Source organism: Talpa europaea (assembly GCF_964194135.1).
Source record: "Talpa europaea genome assembly, chromosome: 1".
NCBI classification, from domain to species: domain Eukaryota; kingdom Metazoa; phylum Chordata; class Mammalia; order Eulipotyphla; family Talpidae; genus Talpa; species Talpa europaea.
The window spans coordinates 110,663,163-110,682,158 of record NC_140073.1 but is presented as its reverse complement, the minus strand read 5'-3'; the positions used below and the strand labels follow the sequence as shown (position 1 = coordinate 110,682,158).

At 38.9% G+C, this 18,996-nt stretch overlaps 1 protein-coding gene across 1 annotated transcript in view; it reads right to left on the bottom strand.

Moving 5' to 3' along the window:
• MAP3K20 (mitogen-activated protein kinase kinase kinase 20) overlaps positions 1–12,588 on the bottom strand; it is a 148,339-nt gene extending 135,751 nt beyond the window's left edge. The window contains exon 1 of the mRNA XM_084254934.1: positions 12,415–12,588. Coding sequence (XP_084111060.1) covers positions 12,415–12,573 — 159 coding nt within the window. The 5' untranslated portion in view covers positions 12,574–12,588. The remainder of the gene's footprint in view (positions 1–12,414) is intronic.
• Between the last annotated feature and the right edge of the window lie 6,408 nt (positions 12,589–18,996).

Here is an 18,996-nt window from a genome sequence, read left to right as displayed (position 1 = left end):
TCTTTACATGTTTTCATCTACAGAGCAAATACAGATTTCTCCACTTATAATTATCAGATTTGGAACAAGCTGGAAACTAAGGCAGAATTCTAAAGTCTTATTGGTTAGTAATCAAAGGTTCTATTTATATTCCTAAGGAATACTACAAGAAGCTACATAGTGTCCAGATAAATGCAAATTACATTTAACTTGAAATGTCTGCAGTGTTTCTTCAGCTATCAACTAAGACCTGGAAAAACTTGAAGTAGAATTCATGCTGACTTGATACTACATGTAGCAAAAGAGCTTCATGAAAGCAAAGAAATTGGGCAAAATATAAGATAGGTAGGCCTCCCTGGTGGCGCTAAGGGTTAAGACGCAACCTATGAAGCAATCTGCAGCCACTGCAGCACAAGTTCGATCCCTGGCCAGGGATCGCAGCAGACCTACCCACATGGCACAGCAGACCTCTCCTGACTTGCCCGCTGCTCCCCTCAGCAGTGTGTTTCAGTCAATCTGCCTGTTCTGTTCCCCGCTCTGTCTCTAGTGAATCCTTTCACCCCCCACCCATGCCTCTGGCCTGTTCCCCAGTTCTTGTATGCATAAATAAATAAATCTTTAAAAAAATATCTAAGATAGGTAAGGAGATCAAAATTCTGGGCCATCCATGATATTCTAAGAAAGCGGAAGCAGAAAATATCCAAAGCATATGAGTATATGTTTAAGACACTAAACGGGGTGAATTGCCAATGTGTACAAAACAGACAATTCCTAATGGTATTTTTCCTGTCTCCATACCGTAAATCAGTTTCCATGCATTTGGTTAGCTTTGTTGTTGTTGTTGTGTGTGTGTTTTGATTATAAAAGCAGCATGGTCTCACTGTTCGCAATTTTTCATGGCCATACATAACTCAATACACATGCAAGTACACTTTTCTGATTATTTCTTTGGAACAAATCCTCACAAGTGAGAGTGAAGGGTCAAATGACATTTCATTATCAGACTGGCAGTTTCCAAAACTGTCTTCCAGATGGCTATGCCATTTCAGACTTGCACTGAAAGCTTATACTTCTCTAACCTTTCCCTCATCTCTGATAGAAGCTGCGTAACCTCTGCAGGTCTCTCATGCAGCTAGTCTTTCTCTTCTGGGGACCTGGAGGTAAGGTCCTTGCTCCTCATGACCACTTCTGACCTGCTCTCCTCACTTCCTCTCTAAAAGCTCAATTTTATGACATTATAGTACATTATCAACTATCCTTCATCGTTATCAACATATACTGAAAGAACACACGTGTCCACTACCCCACATCGCAACCAGCACTAGGTATTACCATTCCTTTTCACTCCCACCCATCTTCTATGTGAAGAAATATCCCCGTACTGTTCTACTGTGCAATCACAAAGATCTGTGCAATGTGTACTTCAGTAGATCTGCCAGTTCTGCTCCCCACTGTCTCTGGTGAATCCTCTCACCCCCTTGCACCTCTGGCCTGTACCCCAGTTCTTGTATGTATAAATAAATAATCTTTAAAAAAAATCTGTACAACGCGATTTGCAAGTAGGGAGAAGACATCAATTTCCAGAGGACAGGGAAAAGGGAGTGTACATGTATAGATTTAAAAAAATGTTAAAATACTCCAGTCTATAACATAAACTATAGTAAGCAAATGACAAAATATTGATTGATGACAAAATGAAAAAAAAAAAAAAAACAGATGAAAAAACATCTCAGAGAACACGAATTTCAAAAGTTTGGGAAATATTACATTATTGGATGATGTAAATGGTTAGTTATTTACAAGTCATAAAATAGGAAGCTATGCTGAAATATGTGCTAACAAGTCACAGAGGAGAAACTAAATATTGGGTACACTCTGACTCTAAGTTGCTGAAATAACTGTAATAACAACAGTCATATATATTGGAAGCCAACTAGGTGCCAGAAATATGCTAAGTGCACTGACTAGGATTACCTCATTTGCTCCTCACAGCATCCTTATGAAGCAGGCCCTGTTATTATCTACATTTTATAGGAAAGGAAAGTAAGACCTGGTTACGTAACTTGCCCATATAGCCAGCGACTGGTATCTACACTGGAATCTACACTGTCTGGCTCTAAAGCAGCACACGCTCTTTAACACTAAGCTCTAGTGTCCTGGGAATGAATGCCTCTGTTTTCAACAAAAGACAGAAGACTTTGTTTAAAACACGCAAATGAAGTTCATTCTATACTTTTCATAAATATTTTTGACTGCTGTCTTTGTCAGCAGATTTATCCCCCTTGAAAGACATGCTGGCAAGAGATTTTTCCCTGTTGGCTCTAGGCATCCTACTTTTGCTAGAATAGCCTTACTCTCAGGCAGTATTTGCCCAGAGTCACTGACAAATTCCAGATCATACAACCTGAAGTTAAGGAAAAGCTCTTCTGCTGTCAAACAGATTTTCGTAGTCAATATATGTGCCTCCCCAGGTCAATTCTGTCCAACTTCTGAGGCCCTCACACCTACCCCTTCCTACTCCAACAGCCTGGTCACCCATCTGCCTTGAGTACCCCAGGGTGAATCTCACTGTGCCCATTACCCCAGTTTGTCATCACCATAAGATGACACGGACGCAGGTGGTCCTCCCTCATCTCTCCAATGTGAATCCCTGTATCACTGTCCATATTCCAGCTGGACCCATCTCCCAACTCCTGAAACCCCGCTGCCACGCTGCCACATTTCATCATCAGCCAGACCCCCTCTATCCTGAACATCTTCCCCAAACCTTCCTCATTTATCTAGGAAGTCAACTCCCCTCTACAGATCTCTCAAGGGCAGCAAGTTTGTCTCAGCACTTGGTTCACAGGGACTTAAGGCAAACAAGGTCTCCTTGGTCCTCATTACCACTTCCTTCCTGAAAGCTGAATCTATGTCTTAGATTGCATCATTCATTATCCTTTATTGTTGCTGTCATATACCAACCCCACTTCTTGATGATTATAGTTCTAGCTCACCATCATTTTCTCCAATTGCTATTCCTGCCTTACATCCTCACTTATTAATGTCTTCTTTAATTTCTCTCAGTAAATGTATTTTAGTATCAATGTAAAGATCTTGCACAGTTCTCTGGTTAAATTTATTCCTTAGTATTTCATGTTTTTTTTAAGAAATAGAATTTTATATTTCAGTTGTGGTATATAAAACTTACCATTTTAACTATTTTAAGTACATAATATATTCAGTAATTCACATTTTTATGCAACCATTACCACTATTCATTCAAAAACTTGTTTACCATCCCAAACAGAAATCTACTGAACAACAACTCATTACTCTCTCCTGCCCTTGGGAAACCACTATTCTACTTTCTGTATCTGAATTTGCCAATCTCAGGTATCTCATTTAAGTAACCACACAATATTTGTCCCTTTATGTTTGGCTTCTTTCACTTAGCCTACTGTTTTCAAGATACATTTATACTGTAGCATGTGTCAGAGTTTCATTCCTTTCTAAGGAATGAATACAATTCCACGATATGTATATACCATATTTGATCCAGTCTTCTATTAATGTAGGTTGTTCTCAACTATTTCATGTTTTGTGGCATGATACATGGCATTCTTGTAGAGAAGGCCAATTCCTGTTGTTAATTGTTTGTATAAAAAATGAACTCTGGGGCCTCCCTGGTGGCACAGAGGTAAAGTCTCAGCACTATCAAGCTATTGCCAGCCACTGTGGCATGAGTTCAATCCCCGGCCAGAGAGAGAGCTAACCCACATAGTGCAGCAGACCTCTCTTGTCTCGCCTGCCCCTCCCCTCCGCAGTGTATTTCAGTAGATCCGCCTGTTCTGATTCTCACTCTGTCTCTGGTGAATCCTCTCAACCCCTGCACCTCCAGCCTATACCCCAGTTCTTATGTGCATAAATAAATCTTAAAAAAAATAAAAATGAACTCTAGATCTGCTTTCACAAACCTGTTCCACCCATGGTCTTCCCTCACAAGATGGCAAAAGTATCCTATTTATCTTTCTCAAGGCAAAACTTTTGAACTTCTTGATTCTACTTTCACAGAGCATGTCCAGTCAGTGAGAAAATCTGGTCAGTTCTACCTTTAACAATACTCCCCACATTCAACCACCTCCTGCCACTCCACTGCAGCTTTCCTGGTCCCAGCCATAAGCAGCTATCATCAGGATTAAATTCCTGATGAGTTTTTCCGTCATAATTCCAGGTTTCTTTGAGCATAAAGTTTTTTCCAAGGAATACTATAGGTTACACTTAGGTGGTATTATTTTGTGGTTATGAAGCTATTTAGAGACTTTTAGGGATAAAAAGTTCACTTTTACAACTTTAAGGATTTGCACAACAGCTAATCAGTTCAGGACATGTTATTTATATGCTAACTAAAATACATATTTTATTTAAAATGCCCATTCAATGACAGAACTAAAAAAATTAAAATGAATACATATTTCTTAAGATAGAAATAACAGAAAAATTCCTACTAAAGGAAGCACTGCTCTACATGTTTCAAAAATTTATTGCGTTAAACTCATTTTACATAGTAATTGTTCAATATAATCTCTCTTCATGTTTATTGCAGCATTATTCACAAGATATAGCCAAAAGCTGGAAAAAACCTAGGTCCCACCAACAGGCAGATGAATAAAGAAAATGTATTATATACACGTGGGGGAATACCACTTAGATATATATATATACACATACAAGATGAAACCCTGCCATTTGCAACAACATGGAAGGATCTTTTGGGTATTGTGCTTAGTGAAATAAGTCAAAGAAACACCATATGATTTTATTCATACGTATTATGTAGAGAAAAAAACTAACTAAATAAAATAAAAATAATTTTTTAAGCTATAAGACCAAATGAGGCTTACCAGAAGGGAAGGGGAGGAAGGGTGGGTAAACTGGGTAACAGTGTCAATTGCATATTGAAGGATAGAAATGAACCTTTAGTGAACATAATGTAGTCTATATAGGGGCCTCCCTGGTGGCGCAAGGAGTTAAGATGCAACCTATGAAGCTATCCACAACCATTGCAGCATGAGTTCGATCCCCAGCTGGCCAGGGAGCTACCATGGCACAGCAGACCTCTCCTGACTTGCCCGCTGATCCTCTCAGCAGTGTGTTTCAGTCAGTCTGCCTGTTCTTCTCCCCACTGCTTCTGGTGAACCCTCTCACCCCCCCATACCTCTGGCCTGTACCCCAGTTCTTGTATGCATAAATCTTTAAAAAAATATAGTCTATACAGTGATTTATAATGATGCACACCTGAAACTTATATAATGTTATGATGCAATGCTATATAGCAATAAAAAAGGGAAAAAATAAATGTGTATTTCTTAAGGTAGAAATCTATGACTCTCATTCCAAAAACAGAACAATTCAGTTTTCCACTAAAGGCTGCTCTGCTCTATATGTTTTGAAAATTGACTGCATTAAACTGATTAATGCTTAATCTCTCTTCAAAAGCAGGGCTGCCATTAAGTCCCCTCCTTCTCTAGCAAGCCTGTACAAACACTCGGCAGACATGTTCACCCTTATCTGTGGAGCTGGTCTAATGTACCAAGCACTGTTCTCCTGAAGAGTGAGTGGTATCAGGGTTAGGAGTCATTAAAATTAAGGCAGTCTTGTTTCATTTAGAACACTTTAATTTTTCTCAGGCCATGAATCAGTGAACATCTGATAATAGAGCTAGGGAAGAAAGCATCTTGGATTTCTTACTTGAAACATGTTTTAACAAAACCAACCATATAAGAAACATGGCAATGCAGATCCTTCCTAGCCGCCATAGAACAGAAGTTTTCATTCAACGTAAATTAATTTATTATTAAGAGCTCAAAAAGTTAGCCAAGCATGGAGGGGAAAAGGCTATAAAGTAAACTAGGAATGTCAAGATGTATTCTTTTCTGTAGGCTCAGGAATAGCAAAACCTTTCTGCAGTGCTTTCAAAAAAAGAGAAAGTCGAGATGTGATTACTATGTTTGTTACTTTATTTACTTGGGCACTCTGTATTTATTAACTGCTTGCTATGGGCAGGTGCTGTGTGGAGCTTGGAAGACGGAAACATCTCTAGTATACAGATCCTGTCCTCAAGAAGCTGACCTAGGGAAGAGGTAAGATTTGTTTATGTGGCCCTGGAAACAAGGCCCTGTATCAATGACTAGAAGATACATTATACAGAACTTTGGAAAAATTAAAAGGTACCAAAATTGAATAGCCCGCATGTCACAATCATATCTGTTTTGAAACTACCTGGACACTCATGGGTGGCTCTTTTCTCCTCCAACTATTCTCACTTTATTAGGCTATGAGTTTCTCAGAAATTCAATGGGTGCTGCATACCATTTTTCTTTTCTTTTTTTTTTTTTTAAGATTTATTTATTTATTTATTTATACAAGCACTGGGTACAGTCAGAAGTGCGGGAGGGTGAGAGAATTCACCAGAGCCAGAGCAGGGAACAGAACAGGCAGACTGACAAAACACACTGCTGAGGGGAGCAGCTGGCAACAGGAGAGGCCTGTGCACCATGTGGGACCCTCGCCGGGCAGCCGGAAATCAAACCGGCGCTGCAGAGGCTGCAGGCAGCCTCACAACCCAGCGCTCAACCGCTGTGCCACCGGGGAGGCCCTGCATACCAATTTTCTTCCAGTAGCAAAAGCTTAACTTTGTATAATACCAGATAGTCAGGATATAACAATTTTATTAGAATACATTCGTTGACTGATTTCAGCACAATATTTAGCCTGTGGCTGAAGAACAAATATTAACTACCTGAAATGATTATTGCTTAATATACTGAAATCAATAATGTTTTAATGAAAAGTTAAAATAACAGCTGCACTGATGTTCCTCTTTTGAAAAATCAAAAATAACCCCCACATACAAGTAAATATGTAATCTAACAAAGTCTTGAAAGGATTTTAAAAATGTTAATGATAAGCAAAAATAAGAAAGAATGGGCATTCTCTTGTAAATAAGACATTTTTATAGTCACATCAATAATGTAAAAAACATCAGGGTGATGTTTGTCTTAATTTAACAGCATTTCACATAACATAATAAGGACATTATTTACAATTTAAGTAATTTTCTAAACTCCTATAGAATACGGAGAAGCCTTTCTGCACTTATCCTCACAGATCTGTCCCATGAGGTTCATGTTACCTTCAGAAATGTCAGTAATACATGTTACTTTATCAGCAATAAAGACAGAGTAATACATGTTTACATTTAATGAATTAAATATACTTAATTCATTTATTTGTACAAGTGTCCAATTTCCTCTATTTCTTTATAGCAGTTCACTATGGAGTGTCTTAGATTACAAGCTACCTCAAAGAGGACTATCTTGGGCCTCCCTGGTGGCACAAGGGGTTAAGTACCACACTATTAAGCAATCCACGGCCTCTGCAGCACGAGTTTGATTCCGGGCCAGCCAGGGAGAAACCCATATGGCACAGCAGACCTCTCCTGTCTTGCCCGCTGCTCCCCTCAGCAGTGTATTTCAGTCAGTCAGCCTGTTCTGCTCCCCACTCTGTCTCTGGTGAATCCTCTCCCCCCCCCCCCCGCTCTCCCCCCACCACATCTCTGGCCTGTACCCCAGCTCTTGTTGCATAAATAAATAAATCTTAAAAAAAAAAAAAGATGAGTATCTCACAGAAAAGAACTGAATGATGGATAGCTGTTCAATATATATGTCTGGATGATGACTACTTTAATTATCAAATAAAATGATTCATAATTTAAATTGCTTATTCTCTAATTCAAAGTGATAATTTACATATCACACAAAGTCAAAGCATGGCACAGTGAAATGTTTAAAATTCCTTAACTGGAAATGACATGCCCATCTAAAAGGAATAAAAGGGTATTTATAAAAATAATTAATCTGGTACCTTAAAGCAAAGGTAATTTAGTCCTGTTGCTATGTAGGTGAATGCAAATCACAACCAATGATACAGTAAATACAGATGTGTTCTAGCCTTTCAAAGAGAGTAACTAAAGAAAGAGTAGATGTGTCAGTACAAGATATCATTTACTGGATGAAAATGAGAGGAAAATCTATTGCAACATGATACCAAGTATCAAGGAACAGAATACTTGAATGTTTACTGTGAGCAAGGCACAGTGCTGGGTGCAGTGAAGCAGGCAAGAAGGGTGCTGCTTGTATTAGCCAGGTTGCTTGCCCTTCCTGGGCCTTAATTTATAATATGCCCAATGGAGACTGTAACTTTGTAAAGTGACTGTGCAGAAGATGAAGACAGTAAAAGTAAGACCTGAACCAAGAGATCATCTTACAGAGATTACGACTAGGCTGGTGACAGACTAGGCAGGTTTTATTGGCGATAAAAACCAAGAGAGCTTGGACTAGGAGGTGGAATATGCTGCAATCAGCCTCATCCTTCCTCCATCACCTGTGTCTTGCCGGGGCTCTTCCTTGCACTCTATAGCTGGCCACTGACCTCCTATCAATGTAAGGTTCTAGGAACCAACAAATTCAAGTTTTTCCGAAAGACAGTCTTCTTTATCTGTTATCCAGACTGTAGTATAGCAGTGAAGACACACTGATAGTTAACAGTTATACAAGTCTTCCTAAGCGTCTAGCACTCTTCTGGATTTTTTATGTGTGCTGTCCCATTTAATCATCTAGACAAACCTATGCTATAGACACTACTATTAGCCCCACTTTGCAGATGAGAAGACACAGCATGTTCACTTGAAAATTTATGTAGCAACAGTGTTAATAACATCACCAGGCAGGATGCATTACGTGTAAAATTAGTGGTATGGGTGTTAATTGCTATAAATTCAGAAGAAAAAGGAAAATTATCCTTGTGTGACCTGAGAATGTTCCACAGAGAGGGAAGTAGGATCTGCCCAGGCAGAGAAAACAAAAGTATTACAGGTGAAGGAAAGAATGTGAACGAGGTTACTGCAATGGAAAAGTAGGATAGCAGGAGTCGGGCAGAAGTGCAGAGTTCAGGTCAGCAAATGAAAGACAAAGCTACAAAGTCACTCAAGTGGGGAAGGTTTGGAATCTGCAGGCCACCTGTCAGCCAGAGTTCACTGTGCTCAATGGCATTGCCAGGCAAGGCCTGTGCACAGTGCTCGCTGGCACAGGGCCAACTTAAGGGTTTAAAAAGTCTCCAACAACTAAAACCTCTTCACCACCCATCTGAAAAGGTACCTAAAATTCCAAAATGAAGTTAAAACCTGATAGTCTGCGTTTCACACATGATGTGCTACACACAACTCGAAGCAGTGATTCTCAAACTCTAGTGGACTCCAGAAACACCTGGATAGCCCATTACAGCACAGATTGCAGGGCCCCATTCACCAGAATTGCTGGCTCAGTAGGTCTACAGTGAGATTAGGTGATGCTCAATTTATGCTTTGAGAATTACTGCCTTAAAGGGTGAAATCTAGAGTGGGCTCATTCTGATTGGGGAGAGAAAACATTTGCATTTAACAGTAACTCATGAAGGAACTCCTGAGTGAAGGGGAAGGGATGAGTGAGGTATGCAAGCATGTGTGTGGAGATGCTCTAACCAACCAGTCAGGCACTGAGAGGAGGCACTTGAAAGTAGCAATTTACAAGGTTAGCTCAGCCATAGTCAAGTCAGCCTTCTTGATATTTAAAAACCCCGCATGGATATCTTTGAGCACCATTTTGGACAAATTATCACAGAAACTATCAGAAATCAAAGGGCAGTTGTGAACTAGCCAATATATTTAAGCTTTATCTGTATTAGTATCACCAAAACATTTAAATACCGAGAGGATTTACAAATAAAGTAAATGTAGTCATTGTCTTTATTGTATTCAGGGGCAGGGGAAAATAGTAAAAGGACATTCCAACAAATTAAGCAAATGCCAAAAATTCATGAATAAAAAGCCACAAAGAAGCTACAATATTGCAAAGAAGAGGAAAATGCTAATGAGCTAGTAAGATAGTAATGGTATTAACTAGCCCTCTCTGAAGTACTAAATGCTGTTATAGCGATCATCTCTACAACAAAAGCTTTTGCTTTTAGTTCTCTCTGAGTTCTGTGTCAACTTTAAGATTGTATTTTCCATTTGGCACTGATACTTCCCCTTTACATAACCAATTCTAACATTTTGATCTCTTCTCATTAATATTTACAATATGAGACAATTCTGATACTTGAACTTCACTGGCATTCAGCATTTCTACAATGGTCAAATTTGATAGGATTTATCTTTTTAAATAAAGGGAGTGTTGCCTTGCAAAAGGCAAGACAAATTAAGAAAAGGTCTCCTTTTTCACCATTGGAGGATTCTGCTTCCTTTCAGTCCTTTTGGGGAAATAACAAGAATCATGTTTTCTTTCAGCTCTCATACTGAAGTCTGGTTTTCTATTATCAGTTGAAAGTCAACAGATTTCATATTAACACAAATGTTTGCAGGTCCCATTTCTCAGACAGGGAAAAATACCATGTGTAGATCTTTTAGGTTCAACATATTAGCAAATATATTGTAAGACTAGCATGAGGCAGTTGTGATTAATCCTTAAAGTTCACATTTTAAAATGGGCGAACTACTTGCGTGGGGCCTGTCCTCTGTCAGTAGGAAAGTAACATACTCAGGAAAGCAGAGAAAAGAAATACAAACTACAGGCCTACAAATAAGGTGAAAATAGTCTTCCTTTATCCTCTCACAGGGGCAGTAGTAAAGCTTTTGGTTTATGTTTTTCCACTTTTCACTAAGTTCATAAAACATAAATTTCACCCAAATTATTCTTAAATTCCTAAAGAATTACAGGAGTGAACCACAAACATATTAGTAAATGCAATCAATGCTTCTTAAAATCTGTTTCACGTCTTATAAAGTCTCACACCCAACAATCACATGAGCACATGCTTATTGTTACTGAGGCTGCATGATCCAGTGCTTTAAAATCTTACACTTCTTGGAAAATAAGTATGATGGGAGTAGTTTATATTCTACTTTTACCTGGTTAACTGGAGTTTCGAGTTTAAAAACTGCCCTCCTGGATTTCACTCACCCCTCCAAGAAAAGATTGATGCATTCTCAAAGCTCTATTTCTCAATCTATTAAATGGGCACAGTAACGTTGCCTACAAAGCATTTCAGAATTCACTAGATAAAGGGAGCTAGTGCAGTCCAGAGTAAGAGGTGGTTGTATTATTTTAAGAATCGCTGGTTAATAAAATGGAATGGGAGAGGGAGGAAACTTTTCTACCTAGTACCTTTCTGTGTTGTGCACACATCAGCTTTAAAAGCTCTCACTTCCGGGCCTCCCCTGGTGGCGCAGCGGTTGAGCGCTGGGCTGCGAGGCTGCCCGCAGCCTCTGCAGCACCGGTTTGTTCCCTGGTGAGGGTCCCACCAAAAAAAAAAAAAGCTTCCCAACGCTTTCTTAAATCTACAGATACTGAGAGGTGGAGGCATCTGAGTGCTTCAGACCAACCCCAACAGCTGGAAGCGCCTGGCGATCACACAGTAATTCAGGCTGCTGGGAGGAGGGCGCAGCCAAGTGCTGCCACTTGCATTTCCTTCTCTAATCAAATGCTACGGTTCACTGGCAGCAGCTAATGAAAAAAATGGAATCATTCCGGGAGATTGAAGGATATTTATGGAAAAGTTCACTTTTAAATGATATTGAAAAGAATAATAATTAGCCAAAATGGAACATAAATAGAAATGACCACAACAAACTCGGGAAGGTACTGTTCAAAGTCACCAGCGCTGCTGAGCCCCTGCAGGTCAGCTCTACAATTAGCCTTATTCTCCAGGCACCAACCGAATGGGGGGGATGATGGGTCACATGCTAAAGAAAGACCAAGGGCCTGTGTATGAGTCCAAGGACCAGCAAAAATCCCAGACTCTGAAAGTCAAGATTCTTCTCTGATTTTATGAATAGGGCATCTCTCCATCTAGCACCTGCTAATTTAAAATCCCTGACTGTAGAGGTGAAATCCAAGAAGCTAATATTGCTTATAATTTAGTGGGGGAAATGGCACTTTTTAATTTTGAAAAGACAACTGCTAAGGACCACAGATTCAGAGACAGAAAATGGAAAGGGGATGAAAATTTTACATGTTACCCTTTACTGACCCCTCTTGGCTGACCTAGGGAAGGGAACAGCCTGCACCCAAGTCTGAAACCTCACCTCCGCCTCTCTGAGAGCTCAGAGAATATTCAGTCTGTCAGGCCATGGAAAGAAATCCTTTCAGTTCAGATGACCCTTAGTAGAACTCAACCCTAAAGTACACGCGACAATGATTTCTATTTATGGGGCTCCCAGAATGGAAATTGAGAAACGGCCTCACAGCTCAGCCCCAAAGGTCTTCCTAGGTCCCTGGGAGCCTGTGACCTCTGATTCTAGGTTGAAAAACTTACATAAGTGCTAATGTGACCATTTCGGATAGTAGGGAAAGAACTTACCTCTTTCTCTATTTTTAGCAGCTTCTTTACAGCCACCTCCTTGTCCTGTGATATCCATTTGGCTCGGTAAACACTCCCGAAACTTCCTCCACCGCAGTTTTCAAAAAACTGCAAGTCATCAAATTTAATTTGCACAAAGGAGGCACCGAGAGACGACATCGCATAATGACAAAGTATTAGACTTCCACAAAATCTGCAGAAAGAAAGAAAAAGAAAAGTTGGAACACAAATATATTCAAATGAATCCTCTGAATCCCACTTCAGATAATATGCAAGTCCTCTGAAACTTCTAAACAGAGCTGCGCTAACAGGAGGAAGGAAAGCAAGACTATAAACAAATCAAAAATAAGAACACTTACCCTGGCAGTCTAGGCAGAATCCAACAACAACTAGTCCAGACTTTGAAACACAGCTATCCACAGAGAAATGGCTCAGGTTCCTCCCTGACAAAACCTGCACTTCCTGCACATCCCAAGGAGCTCTGCTTACAGGCTACTGTGTCACCAGGTCCCTATCATGAAGCCCTGACAAGCGGGAAGCGTGCTTTCAACAGCAAGCTAACATAGCTCTTCTGGTATCTGAAGCATGCCATCTCTCCACATTGTGCTCACTTCACACAAAATATATGTAACCTAAGCAACTGAGCATCCTGGCACAAAGACAGTCCAAATGCTGCAAACTGAACGTACAATCAGCATTTAGATACCAAAAGCAAATGTTTAGCTCAGGGATGACAGAAAAGCTGGCCAAGTGTTTTCCAGAAGTATCTCCTTGGACTGTATACTGTAGCAGAACTTAATTAAAGAGTAGAAAATTTGCCCTTGATTACAATACATTAAGTCATCCACAGAACTCTGCCAAGAATGTTTTAAAGAAATATTATGCTTGTTTCCAGAGGAACAGATTGCTCCTCCCAGAGATTATTGTAGTGATAATATCTGCAGTCTAAGGAGATTTACTATTCTCCAGGTAAGAAAGTAGTCATTCTTCATAACCCATAGCTTGGATAAAATTTAAGAATATGTCAAAGGTAGGGATATAGAATATGCAAGATAGTTTGTTTAATAAAATGTAAAATACCACTTGCAATATTCCCTCAATGTTACAGATGCTTGGTCTAGATTTTATATATGAATTATTTTTGGGTTTGTCACAAAAGAATTAGGCCACGAAGCTTATACTATTGGGTTATCAGAAAAGTCATGACGCCTTTTTTCTGTTTTTCAAGCAAAAATGTGTCATGACTTTTTCAACAACCCAATAGAAAAACAAATTCCCCTGTCCTATCCCTCCCCACACCCAATTATCTTTTCAGAGGGAAATAATTTCAATTCTTCCAGCATTTTCTTATGGTATTTGCATGCATAATTCTTTTTTAAAAGATTTATTTTTTTTTTGCATAATGGAACTGGGGTACAGGCCACAGATGTGTGTGTGTGGGTGAGAGGATTCACCAGAGACAGAGTGGGGAACAGAACAGGCAGATTGATTGAAATACACTGCTGAGGGGAGCAGCGGGCAAGTCAGGAGAGGTCTGCTGAGCCATGTGGATAGCTCCCTGGCCAGGGATCGAACTCATGCTGCAGTGGCTGTGGATAGCTTCATGGGTTGCGTCTTACCCCCTGTACCACCAGGGAGGCCCTACCTCCATAATTCTTTGAAAAATGTATTTAATTTGCTATGTTTTAATTATTCCACTTAGATATTATCTATTTACTTCTCTGTAGAAGAATTTAGTTCTGTAAAACAACCTTTAATTCTTGCATACAAATATGTTACATTTGCCCAACCCTTCCAGCTTCCCACTATAACATTTGGCTAAGTCACTATTTAGGGTTTATAGTAGTCTGATAAAGTAATTATTATTCCCAGAAGTACTATATAGGATTCAATAACTTTTCCTTTCTTGGATAACTTTTTGTTTCTCCTGGAGTTACTGGTTGCTCTGTTTTGTTTTCATTGTGTTTAGTTTTTTAAACACCCTAATACTTATTCACCTCATCATACTGTCCCCAATACTTCAAAATTCCTCTCGATAAAGTAAAAACATCAAGAATTTTCATCTCTGAATCTATTTTTTTCTTAAAGATTTTCCTCTTCTGCCCTTTATCTTGATTCAAGTTAGTTAGAAACGTTGTCTTGTAGGCCTGAAATAGACTGAGTCTTCTGCCCTTTAGCATCATCCTAGGAATTATTTTCACCTTTTCCTCTGTGGAAACCTCTTTCCTTAGATCTCCCAGCTTTTTTTTTTTTTATATATATATAATTCTTACATCATTTTTCATTTTTGCACAATGTATGCATTTTCATTTTGGTTATATTCCCCATACAATTCCCACCCCCCCTTATTCTGACCCTAATCCCTCCTCTTCACCCCCTCTCCCCCCGTAGTGTATCTCTGGTTATAGTTGCTGGTTGATTTTGATTTTTCTCTTTATTACAATTAGTCTTTTTCCTGGTCCCTTATTTAGATGACTGGATCAAGAAGATGTGGTATATATACACAATGGAATATTACTCAGCAATCAAAAAAAGATAAACTCGGGTCTCCCCTGGTGGTGCAGCAGTTGAGCGCTGGGCTGCGAGGCTGCCTGCAGCCTCTGTAGCACTAGTTCATTCCCCGGCTGCCAGCGAGGGTCCCACCAAAAAAAAAAAAAGATAAACTCATGCAATTTGCAGGAACATAGATGGAGCTGGAAGGGATCATGCTCAGCAAAATAAGCCAGAAAGAAAAAAAAAATACCAGATTGTCTCACTCAAAGCAAGAATTTTGAAAATCCTGGCTTCTTTATCTTATTTATTTCCTTGTTTAAACAGTACACATTTCCCATCATCTTCTTAAATAAGGTACAGAGAATGTAATTTTCTTTGAGAATCCATGTGTCTTAAAATGTCTTGATTGGTAGCCTGGCTTGGGATGAATTCTAGGGAGGAAATAATTTTCCTTAGTATTACTTCACTGTCTTCAAGTTTCTAATGTGGCTGTTGAGCAGTTTGCTGCTACCCTGGTACTAATCCTTTTTAAAGTACTTTTTCCTCTGAAATCTTTAGGAATCATTTTTTCATCCCTGGAATCCGAAAATTAATTGGATATGCTTAAGAGTATCTTTTTTATTCATTGGCAGGATACTAAGTGAACTCTCTCAGTCTATAATTCATGTCTTTTAAATCTGGAAATTTTTCTTCTGTTATTTCTTCAACACTTTTACTGCTTGCCTTCTTCCACATGCACACATGAGGAACTACTTGGAGTTCCCAGTACAAGCTGACCTCTCCAACATCTCCATTCCTTTACACAGTTTAGTGTTTCTGCTTCAAATGCCTTTATCTGTCCAGCAAACATAAATATCTGAACCAGGATAAGGTCAATATGACTCTATCTAAACCCTCTGGTACAGATCTTTCCAGGGAATATGGATGAGCTGAGGCAGGATCAGTCACATCTGAAGCTGATCCAAGGGTTCCAGAGAAAGGAATATATTTACTGTGTAAATGTATTTTACACAGTACAACCCCTGGAAGCATATTGCTCCATGATCTTCACCTCCTGAGCTAAAGAAACTACTCATGTTCTACCCAGAATCACTGTTACTCACTGTGCGATATAGCCTGCCATTTGGAAACAGGCTATGTATGAATGGAACTGTATAATTACTTGAATGTTTTATTGAGACCATAAAAAATTAAGCCTGATTTGATTACAGAAAAGACTAGCAATTCTAGGGTATACGAGTACAGGTTTTAACTCCATTGATTTGGCAAAGCATCACAGACCTAGCTGAAAACCTGACTAGGATCCCCACAGCCTTCTTCCTATGGGTCAGGCCACATGTTTTTTCCCCTTGAGCTTTCTCTTCTTTAATTTAAAAATCATAATTCTAAGATGATCAACTTAGGATCAAAAGAATGGAAAAACTAAGTTGCTGATTTATCATACTTAGAGCATCTTGGGAGAAACTATTACCTGACCTAATTATGTTCTAATTTTTCAGATGCATTCTCCAGTGAATTTTTGCATAGAAGAACTGGGGTCTAGACCAGAGGTGTAGGGGCTGAAAGCATTCACCAGAGACAGAGAGGGGAGCTGAACAGGCAGATGTATTGAAATACACTGCTAAGGGAAGCAGTGGGTGAGAGAGGAGAGGTCTGCTCCGCCATATGTGGGCTAGCTCCGTGGTCAGGGATTGAACTCAGGCCATAGAGGTCATAGTGCTGAGATTTAACCACTAGACCACCAAGGAGGCCTGCTTGAATATATAGAATTTAATTATGAGTCATCTATGTAAATGCATTTACACAGTATAACCAATCAAAAGATGTCTTCATATCCCATCATGTTGAAATAATTGCTTTTCCACAAGAAAGGCAATTCTTCTCCATGAAGCAATTCCCAGTCCCAATTTTGTAGTATTCTGACTTTTGTGTCATAAACTCTCAAAGCTGTTTTAAAAGTTAATGTAAGTATTTACACAACACTGAAAAGTAAGTTTGAGCAAAGGACAATTGTGTCACAATTCTACAAATGCTGAAAATTATTAACTTAGTGGTTGAATCCAATTATTTAAATTGTAAAACAATTTCACTTTTAAAAATTTCCTTAAGGGCCTCCCTGGTGGCGCAGCAGTTGAATGCTGGGTTGCGAAGCTGCCCACGGCCTCTGCAGTGCTGGTTCGATCCCCGGCTGCTCCCCGGCCACCAGAGGAGGGTCCCGCATGGCGCGCAGACCTCTCCTGCCACCCGCTGCTCCCCTCAGCAGTGTACTTCGGTCCTTCTTCCTGCTCTGCTCCCCGCTCTGGCTCTGGTGAATTCTCTCACCCTCCCGTGCTTCTGACTGTACCCAGTGCTTGTATGTATAAATAAATAAATAAATAAATAAATAAATAAATAAATAAATAAATAAATAAATAAATCTTTAAAAAAATAAAAAAACAAATAAAAATTTCCTTAAAATTTAAAAAGAATGTTCAGTCTGATCATGAATATTAATGAACTGAGCATCTTGCTAAATAAAAGTTTAATATCATTAAAATAATAATAAAATACATAATATTAAAAAAATTTAAAAAGAATTTTAAACTATTAATTGCAGAAATCTATTGTATATAACCACACATATATATCATATATGTGTGATCATATACATATGCACATTTACACCCATCAGCTAATTATCAAAAGTAAAATAATGTGTAAATATAGACTCTTAAAGGGTACATTATTTTACTTTTTTAAAGTTTTAAGCTTTCTAGTCCAAACAAAATAGGCTTTTGCCCTGAATCAAAAACAGCAACTATAAAACATGACCTTGCTAATATTCTTAAATATTAAAATAAAAAAACAAGGTATAGAATTAGATACAAGTTTGACTTCTGCCTCTACCTCTCAGGAATGTTGAACCAATCATATTTTCTCAGACTATGACATATTCCAGATTCAGAAAACAAAAAATTTGAAATACCTTCCATTCTGTTAAAAAATGTCTCAAAGTTGATATCCTGCAAATTATCTAATTTGCACAGTATTATTTGACTTCTTTGATAAGTTTCACTTCCAAATAACTGATATTTCAACACAGAAGTCGTATGTCCAGGGAGAAGATCCCCCTTGGAGAGATTTAGTAGAAAATCCAAAAGTACTAGCTGTTAGGCCTTGGCCAAGGCACTGTGGCTCTGTTCTCAGTTTTCTCAGTGGCTGTTAACACTAATTCTGCACAGTTGTTAGAGGAACGGAGAGATACTATGGCGAAACCCACACCTAGTATAATACTAGATTACATATGTTGGAAATTACTGCTGCCAAATTATTTTAATGTCTTGAATCGTATCTCATCAATTTCTTCAGCCTTCCTACTCCAGTAGGAATTGCTACATTTTCAGAAATTGCTTTATATTATTAGCTCACTTGTTTTGTAGGACAATTGTTAATAGACTAATGCACTTTGATCCCTAAATCCTTTTCATCTTTGTTTCTTTGTGTATGTTTTAACTTTTCCCCCACACTTTTGTTTGCTGTTTTTGTTTGTGGCCATTTTTGCAAGATTATTATAAGTAGTAGCAGTAGTAGTAATTACAAGTATCTTTTAAATATTTTTTCATAAGAATGTACTTAAATTATTAAAAGACGGTAATTTTTTTTAACGATTTAGTTTTTTATTTATTTATGCATACAAGAACTGGGATGTAGGCCAGAGGTGCAGGGTGCTGAGAAGAGTCACCAGACAGAGTGGGGAGCAGAACAGGAGGATCTACAGAAATACACTGCTGAGGGGAGCAGAGGGTGAGACAGGAGAGGTCTGCTGTGCCATGTGAGTCAGCATCCTGACTGGAGATTGAACTTGTGCCACAGTGGCTGGCGATAGCTTGATAGCTCTGACTTAACCCCTGCACCACTAGGCAGGGCCCAAAGACAATAATTTTTAGATACTATACTTTCTAGGTCCAACTTATTCAGTCAGACCTCCTCACTTTGGAAGGCCCCTGAGTATACCTACTTTCCACGGTGATCACTGTCTTGTTTCAGCTCCTATTTACTACACATCAAATAGACTCAGGAAACTGCAAGCAGCTTCATTAAATTCCTGAA